Below are 8,440 nucleotides of genomic sequence, written 5' to 3' on the forward strand. Positions count from 1 at the left end.
AGATGTGCAGCTCGTACTCAGCAAATGTGAAGCTGTCGGCCAGAAGGTTTCTTTCCAAAAGACTGCCTTTGCAAAGGAGTTGCTGGACAAGCGTGTAGCTCCTTCAGCAGCATGTGTCTAATACACAGACGGTTCCCAAGAGCCACAGGCAAACAGAAGGTCTCCTCCTCCTTATACTTGGTCACTTTACGCAGGGAGAACACCCATCTGGGCTTCTGGACACTATTTAACTCTCTCTGAGAACATCATAGCAGGGAAAGAAGCTGATCTGGATAGGGTGGTCATCATACCCTGGCACCTGAGGCCCTCTGCTCTCCTAAGTACTTCTGGTTGATCCTGGTCAAATCGTGCAGGCTACCTGGGGTACCTTTGAGCCTGAGGATCAGCAGCAGCATCCCACAGAGCAGTGGGACATCAAGACTTACAAACTGGGAGGATCTTTGGTACCATGGGAAAGGGATCATATCGATACCACTAGGAAGCCAGCTATCACATGCATCAGTACTGGAATGGATTTGTGATTAAGAGCCTTCATCAGTGCTGTTCCTCCTCCTTCCCTCAGCTGCTTCTTCCCAGCCCATGGCTCAGCCCCTACAGGTATGCTGATGCACCTGCTTGTGGTCCAATGCTGTAAGCAGGGCCACTGACCCAAGGTTAAATAAAAATAGTCTTTGCTCATTAGCTGGTGACCTGATTGATAATTCGCCCCCCCAAATGACTGTGTTGGCATGAACTGGGGGACTGTGCTCTGTGGCATGAGCTCTGCTTCCATGGCTGGAAAATGCACAGCATGGCTTTGGTACCAAAGTCCCCAGACCTTTGAAGAATGCCTTCAGACTGGCGCAAACCATGGGAAGAAAGGAGAGTTCTGATCTGTGTTATGTATGCTCAAAGTTTATAAATCTTTTCTACTTACCTAAACATTAAGAGCAGCACAATAACACTTCCTCCCAGGCTTCACCTGTTGCCTGTTTAAAACATAAATTTTTAAGGAAGAGAGACTGTGCACAGGCTACTTATGTCTCTTTCATCTAGTTGATGATGTTTTACTTCCACAATAGTGCAGGTAAAACCTTACGATAAATTAGTAAGTTGGAGATGTTTTCAACAATGCATTATTACAAAGATCAACATAAACTCTGAAAAAATGACAAGTGGGAGTCAGTGTCAGATACAGAACTGTAAAAACCCATTTTGCTAACCATTGATACCAAAACAATTCTTTGCCTTCAGCATAAATAAATTACTGAGATGTGGCCACGCTGCACAACTATTTTCTGGGGTGAGCGGAATTGCCATATATGTAGAAACTGAAAAGCATGAGGGAAAAAGAGTAGTTCAGATAACAGGGAGAAGAAGAAGTGGAAAAGAGGACATGAAAGGCATGGGGAAGGAAGGCAAGGCAAAATAAGGCAAAAGAGATTTGAAGGTCTGAGGAGAATGTTGCTAGCTGAAGGAAAGGAATAGGAAATGATACAGCAAGTCAATCATCATTAGGATTTTTGGCCAAGCAGGTGTGTAACAGGGAAGCTAGAATTTTGAGGGCTTTGGGAGATGAAGTAGATGATTTTCAGGAACAAAACCCCTCTATTCATTCCCGTGCTAGCTGCTGCCAGACACCAGTAAATGGTACTTCCACGTTGGAAGATGGGCATCGCCAGCCCAGACGGGGACCCCACCTGGGACCTTTAACTGGCCCAGCACAGGTGACATCCAGCTCCTACCTGCTCCCACCAGAGCTGGCAGGTGATGTTCGTGGCAGAGCTAAGGTAAGTGCAGGAAAAAAATAGCTAAAAATCTCTGCCCTCCAGAAACAGAAATGTAAAATAAAACAAAACCAAATGAGCTGGACCTCTGTCAAAACACAGGGGATGCCTGTCCCAGGGGAACTCCGCGCTCTGCTGCCCATTGAGGATCTGCCACTGTGCGCTGTGCTCCACAACCACGTAGTGGGGACCCTGAGAAGGCAGCTCGGCTCACATCCCTGCTACCGCTGGCTTTAGCAGAAGCCAAAATACTTTTTGGGGCAAAAGCTGGGGTCTGCAGGGCCGGGGTGTGAGCTCAGAGCGGTGACCACAGGTGGAGGGGGGAGACTTTTATCCTAAAGTCATTGTAAAGGCAAAGAGGGGTTTATCCTCCACAGCTAAATGGAAACGAAAAGGAAAAAGAAAAAAATCCAGAATAGCAAGTTTGGAGATACAAAGACTGTCATGGACCAGTGCGAGTTTGCAAAATTATATGTAAATGCCCCCAGTTTTGACCGTTGTAGCCCTCTGCTAATCCCAGAGAGAAAATCTACTTAGCAAAGGGAAGTTTTGTTTAATTTGGTTAACAGGGACCAAAATGCTGAATATATTAATAATTTATATTTCCAGGGAAACGCTATATCTTTAATGCCTCAGTGCCAGAGGGGGCTCACAAGAGCCTAATTCTCACAGAATCAAAATCGTGTAGCACCTTCTCCGTATTCTGTACCCAGTGACAAGTGTAGGACATGCGTCTCGTACAGGCACCGGCCGTTCTGCTGCTGCTGAACGCATTTGGCTGATGGCGCGTTGCTCCGTGTACGCTGAGCGAGAGGGAGGTTCCCGCTGGATTTACCATCCCAAAGGTGTCCCGAGGAAATGAGGGCTGGGTTTTTTCTCTCCCCTCTGGCTGACTCCTTACGTTATCCCGCCGTGTGACCTTTTCCCCACTAATCTGAAATAGCAGCTTTCCCTGTGTTTACAGGTTAAATGGAAGATACACATTCTACTTTTTATTCATTGTAATGAAGATCTTTTTGTCTGTCTCGGAATAAAGGGTCGGGTTGGTTTACAAATTGCGGGTCAGCCCATTGCGTGACCTGGGCAAACAACCCGGGTCAAATCTCCTCAAAGCCTCCCCACCCAACTGGAATAAGTTAATTTACCCCTCGGCGGCTCCGGCTCCCGGGAGGGGGCGGGGGTCCCCCTGCCCTCCTGCCAGAGGGTGCGGGGACACGCGGGACGCGTGGTTGGGGTGGGACCGCAACGCCCCCGTCGGGCGCGGCAGGAGGGCGCCGTGCCACGGCCCCGCGCCGGCAGCGGTTCTTGGAGCTCTCAAGAGCTGTTATTTGGTTTATTCTCGGCGCTCCGCACCTCGGCCGCCTCCCCGCCCCGCCCCGCGCCTTCCCCCTCCTTCCTCCTCCTCCTCGGAACTAGCCGCGCCGCGGGGAAATCCGGGGGCAAAACACGCGGGAGATGCCGGAGCCTTTCGGAGCATCCCCCCACGGGTGCGTGGGAGGGCGGCGGCGCCCACGGTGGGGCGGCCAGGCACCCCCCACCCCGCGGGGCGTCCCCGGGGCTTCATCCCTCCGGCGCCCCGCTGGCGGCCTCGGAGCAGGGCCCGGGCGGCACCGGGACCCGCCGCGCCCTTCCCGCAGTGCCAACCCACGGCCGGTGCCTGCAGCAGCCGCCCCGGCCCACGTTTCGCTCGTGGGTTATTTCCCCCTCCCCCGCCCCGGGTGGGTGGGAGACAGACCCTCCCGGAAACAAGAAGGGGCGGTGGGTACAAACGTTTATTCCGAGGCATCGCTTGTACAGGCAGCGCACCCGGAGGTGGGAAAGAGAGCGGGCGGGGGCAGCTGCAGCCCCCCGCGGGGGGCGGGCGGGGGCAGAGCCGGGCCCCCGGGGCGGGCGGGGGGGGGGCTGGCGGGGGCCCCCCGCGACCCCCGCGCATCTCCCTGCCCCCGGCCGCCTCCCCGTGCGTAACCCGCAGCGTCCGCGGTCATAAATAGGATTTCTGAGGCGAGGGCGAGTCCCTATAGCATGGAGGGGTGCTGGCCCGGGGGCAGCCCGAAGGCGTTGGGGTGGGAATGGCCGAGAAGGTTGAGGTAGTGGCGGTCCAGCCCCTGCACGGAGGAGAGGAAGGTGCTGCGCTGCTGGCCGGGGCTGGCGAGGGGCACGGCGGCGTTGGGGAGGTGGTAGGGCAGGGGGGGGCTGCGGGCGGCGCCGTGCCAGGGGAAGGGCCCCCCCGAGGGCGGCTGAAGCACGGCCTCGCCGGGGCTGTGACCGTGCCCGGGGCACTCGGGGGGCGCGGGGTGCAGCTGGTAGGAAAAGTCCGGCTCCGGCAGGGAGCCCAGGGAGGTGAAGAGGGGCTCGGTGACGAAGCGCGCTTTGGACTGGAGGAAGGCCAGGATGCGGGCGTATTTGGTGTCTTTGGTCTCCATCCTCTCCACGGTCGTCAGGTAGTGGACCAGGTTCTTCATGCACTCGTGGTAGCCGTAGTGGAAGTAGTTGGCGAACTCGGAGAGCAGCTCTGCTGAAAAGGAAGGGACAGCGGAGCCGAGCTCCTCAGGGTCCGGCCGGGGAGGGGGGTCGGGGGGGGGCCGGGGCCGCCCCCAAGCCGTGGGTGTCCCGCCCGCCCACCTACCCTTCTCCCGGCCGCGGGGGAAATCCGCCGAGTGCAGGGCCCGCAGGTACTGCACCGTCATCTCCAGGATCTCCGCTTTCTCCAGCTTCCCCGAGCTCTGCAACGGGCGGGGGTAGAGGGGCATCACCCCTCCGCTGCGGCGCCGCCGGGCCGCCCCCCCAGCCCCCCTGCATCGGGGCGGGGGGGAGTCGCTCCGCACCGGGTAGAGGGGCGCGGGGGCCGGCCCCCCCTCCACCTACCTGCTTGGCCAGAGCCATGGGCACCGTCTTCCCCAGCTCGGTGAGGCAGCGGTTGATCCGGTCCCTCCTCCGCTTCTCGATCACTTTGTGGGAAACCGGCGTCCTCTGCAAAACAGACGGGGGGGGCGTTAGTGGGGGGGAAGGGGGGGAAGCAGCCGGATCCGGCCTCGCCGGGGCAGCCGCCCCCGGCCCCGACGCTTCCAGGGGCAGCCGGTCCCGACCCCGCTCCCAGCGGCAGTGCCGGGCGCGACGCGGCCCGGGGAGGGATGCTCCGGCGGCCGCTCCTCTCCGCGCCGCCCCGGGGGCTCCCCGTCTGCGTGGGCGACCCGGCAAGGGAGGTTTGCTGTTTTTTCCGGTGGGGTGGCTTGGTTTTTTTTGGGGGGGGGGGGATTTTTGAAGGGGAAGGCGGTGAGGAGGCCGGGGTCGGGGGCAGAACCGTGCGCGCAAGGCGGGCGGCGACTCACCCTCCGCTCCTTGAGCTTGGAGGCCATGGTGGGCACTGCCTCCCCGCTCCCTCCGAGCCCCTTATAAAGCCATCACTTCTTGGGGGGGACCCCGGGGGGGGGCCTCCACGGACCCGCTGATCCCACAGGATTAGGGGCGAGCGGCGCCGGGGGAATGAATGCATTAAAGATCAGGGTGGAAGGGGGCGAGAGAGGGGTTTGGGTTTGGTCTTTTTTTTTTTTCTTCTCTCTTCTTCCTTTCCTCCCCCTTCCCCTCCTCCTCGCCCCCGTCCACGCAGCCGGGGGCGGCCCAGCTGTGTCGCCCCACGTGGACCTCGGGGACACACGTGACGGTCCCACAATAGCGGCGGGGACGGGGATGCGGCGAGCGGGGCGCAGGGCGCGATACCGCGCCCTGCGCCCCGCTCGCCGCATCCCCGTCCCGGTCCCCGCCGCCTTGCCTGCAAATCCCCGGCACCCCTCAACCCCTCCCCTTATCCCCGGCGCTGACTGCATTTTAAAGCCTGTCCAGAGTCATTAAAGTAATTAAGTAAGCCCTTAATAGGCTGTTCCGCCCAGTTCAAGGGAGAACCCTTGGAGACGGAGTGGCCCCGTTTGTTCTCAGGCTTTTCTCACACGACTTGGTGACACGTCCATCTTTATAAGAGATGGCAGCGAGGCTTTTTTTGTTTACACCGCTTTATGCGCCGGGGACACCCCGGCAGGTGTGGGACCGGGGGGCTGGCACACGATATATCCCCCCCAGCCCCCCCCTCCTTTTTTTTCCCGCCGGCCCGGGGAGGCTCTCGCCAGGCTTTGGCACACGACGCTCCTTTTTTGTGTGGTGTGCGCGTCTGTGCGTTGTTGTTTTACCCCCCCTGCTCCCCCCCTCTCCTTTGGAGAGGCTCAATTTGTAGCCTATTATCCTATAGGAAAATGTCCCATTGAAAAGTATGAATAGTTTCATTGGGCCTAAATTTTAATAATGCGGGTCAAAGAAAAGAGGGGCAAATAAAGAGGGGATCGCAGCTGGTCCGAGAGTGCATTATTCGGTGTCACCTGCGAGCGGGGTCGCCGACAGACCCCCTATTCATTTGCCTAATTTTGGTCAATTTAACAAACTTCAGGAGAAATTATTGTGGCATTGTTAAGGAGGGTAAAGCTTTCTGATCGAATTAACAGCATGTTTTGATCCGGTAAATGTCATTAAAAAGAAAGAAACAATCGCGTTTAAAGGGGGGCTCCGAGTTAAACGCGCCAAGTGGAGACGCCGGAGCGCAAAGCTCACAAAGGGAGCAAGTAACTGCCACAGGGGAACTTTTGTACGCTCACATTGCTGAGGTTTTTTACACAAAAAGGCATTATTTCATACTTGAATACGTTTAATCCAACAATTGTCTATTTTCTGCAAACATATTTTCACAGCATTGTTAGCTTTCCTCTCCGCGGCCCTCCCTCCGCCCGGCCAGCCGCGCTCCTCGCCTGGCGAGCGCACCCAGCCCCCGGCCCGCCCCGCACCGCCCCGCACCGCCCCGCCGGGGCCGCCCCGCCGCGCCCGGGAGGGCCGCCCGCCCCCGCCGCCCGCCGCCCCCCGCCACCGACGGCGCTGTGGTGGCCGAGGGACCCCCCCCCGGATCCTCTCCACGGCCGGCGGTGCGCCTCCGGGGCCGGCACCCGGGCGGAGGGGCCGCCCGACAGCCTGCCCCGCCACCACCGCCCCCCCCCCCACCCCACCCCGCAACCGGCCCCGGCGCCGCCGCCCCGGCGGGGAGGGAGGGCAGGCCCGGGGGCGGGCGGGGAGGCGGTGGGGCCGCCCGGTGCCTCATCCCGCCGGCCCGGGCGAGGCGGCCGGGCCCCGGGAGGTGCTGCGGGGAGGGCCCGCGTTCCAGCCCCGCCAGCTCGGGCGGGCGGCTCTCGGGAAAGCTCCGCGCCTCCTACCGTGTCCCGCATCTTTCCCCCCGTTCCCCTTTGTGGTTTCAAAAGGGAAAACCATCCCCACCTCCTCTTCCCGGGGCGTGCGGGGCGGAGGACCCCGCCGCCCTCGCCCGCTCGCCTCCCCGGCAGCGGCGGGGGGAAAGGCGCGGTGCCGGCCGTCGCCCCGCCGCCCCGGCCCGCCCCGCAGCCGCCCCGCAGGCGCCCCGGCCGGCCGGGAGCGCGGAGCGGCGGGGCGGGAGGCGGCGGCGGCCCCGGGGCGCGTCTCCCCCGGCCGGCGGGGCGGGCCGGGCCGGCTGCCCGCCCGGCGCCCCTGCCCGCGGTGCTGCTCGCCCTATTCTTCTTCCAGGACCCTTGTAGGTTTCGGTATATTCATTCTCGTACAATGGGATTAAACACGAACCGTTATCATCCAAATTAACTAAACTCTGAATAGCAAACGCGGGGGCTTTTATTTTTTCTCTTTCCCCTCCTCTTTTGCTCCGCTAGCCGCGATGGAGTTGATCCTCTTACCGTCGGAGTTAACCGCCAGCTGCAGGCACCTGCGAGGCAACGTTTTACACCGGGAAAGTTGTTTATTTTCCGGCGGGCCGCTGCCGCGCTGCCTCCCCCGCGGGCGGGCCGGCCGGGACCGCGGCGGGGGGACGCGGGGCGGCCGCCGCACTCCCGCCTGTGCCGCCGCCTGGGGCCAGGGGGCTTTCGGCGAGGCTGAGGCCAGAGGGGCATCACCCGGCACCGCCACGGTCGGACTTCACCCTTGCGGCGAAGCCAGGCGAAGGCGTCTTTTTTGTTATTTTTAAATTTTTTATTACTTTTTTTTTGTACTTTTTAAGTCCCCGCGAGCGCCCGGCGGGTCTCCTTGCGGGCAACGCGCGCGCGGCTCTTTGGCAGCCCTCGGCGGACACCCGAGTCCCCATCTCCCACCACCGTTTTCCCGCTCCTGCCCAGGTCCCCCGCCGGCTGCAGCCCTTCCCTCCCCGGCCGGGGAGCTGCCCGGGGGCCGGGGCGCGGCCCCCCGGCCCCGGTAGGCGCGGAGCGGCGGACGAGCACGCCGCCGCCCCGGGGCCGCGGGGCGGGAGAGGCCGCGCCGCCCCGGCTGCCCCTCGCCCCCTCCCCGCGGCCGGCCCGGGGGTCCCCGCTTCGGGGGGCTGCGCCCCCGGGGAGCGCCCCGGGCCGGCCCCGCCGGTGCGCTGCCGGCGGCTGCGGGAGCGGCGGCTGCGGGAGCGGCGGCTGCAGTCGGGCCGCTCGTCGCCTCCCGGCAGCGCCAGCTGGAGCTGGTCTTCTGCCCAGCCACGGGCCCTGCTGGGGGTGGGGGGCGTCCTTTGGGAGGTGTCAAGCTGCTCTGAGGTGGCATTTAGTTCCTTCTTTTATGCAAACAGATCTTCCTGCTTTTCCTCCCTCCTCTTTTCTTTTTTGACTCTCGTGTAACCTCGG

The 8,440-nt window shown here is 61.4% G+C and overlaps 1 protein-coding gene across 2 annotated transcripts; it reads right to left on the bottom strand.

Annotated features, from left to right (window-relative positions):
- Window positions 1-3,572: 3,572 nt before the first annotated feature.
- Window positions 3,573-5,394, bottom strand: HELT (helt bHLH transcription factor). Of its 2 annotated transcripts, none has more exons than XM_064450839.1 (4): window positions 5,096-5,394; window positions 4,632-4,736; window positions 4,393-4,489; window positions 3,573-4,278 (listed from the first exon to the last, which is right to left on the bottom strand). In XM_064450839.1, exons 1-4 carry the CDS (start codon window positions 5,120-5,122, stop codon window positions 3,782-3,784), a joined length of 726 nt encoding a protein of 241 aa, XP_064306909.1. In that variant the 5' UTR covers window positions 5,123-5,394; the 3' UTR covers window positions 3,573-3,781. The 2 variants fall into 2 exon arrangements, with proteins under 2 accessions (XP_064306909.1, XP_064306908.1); XM_064450838.1 differs by having other exon boundaries at window positions 3,573-4,281.
- Window positions 5,395-8,440: the final 3,046 nt, after the last annotated feature.

Source organism: Phalacrocorax carbo, chromosome 4 (genome assembly GCF_963921805.1).
Source record: "Phalacrocorax carbo chromosome 4, bPhaCar2.1, whole genome shotgun sequence".
Classification (NCBI taxonomy): Eukaryota; Metazoa; Chordata; class Aves; order Suliformes; family Phalacrocoracidae; genus Phalacrocorax; species Phalacrocorax carbo.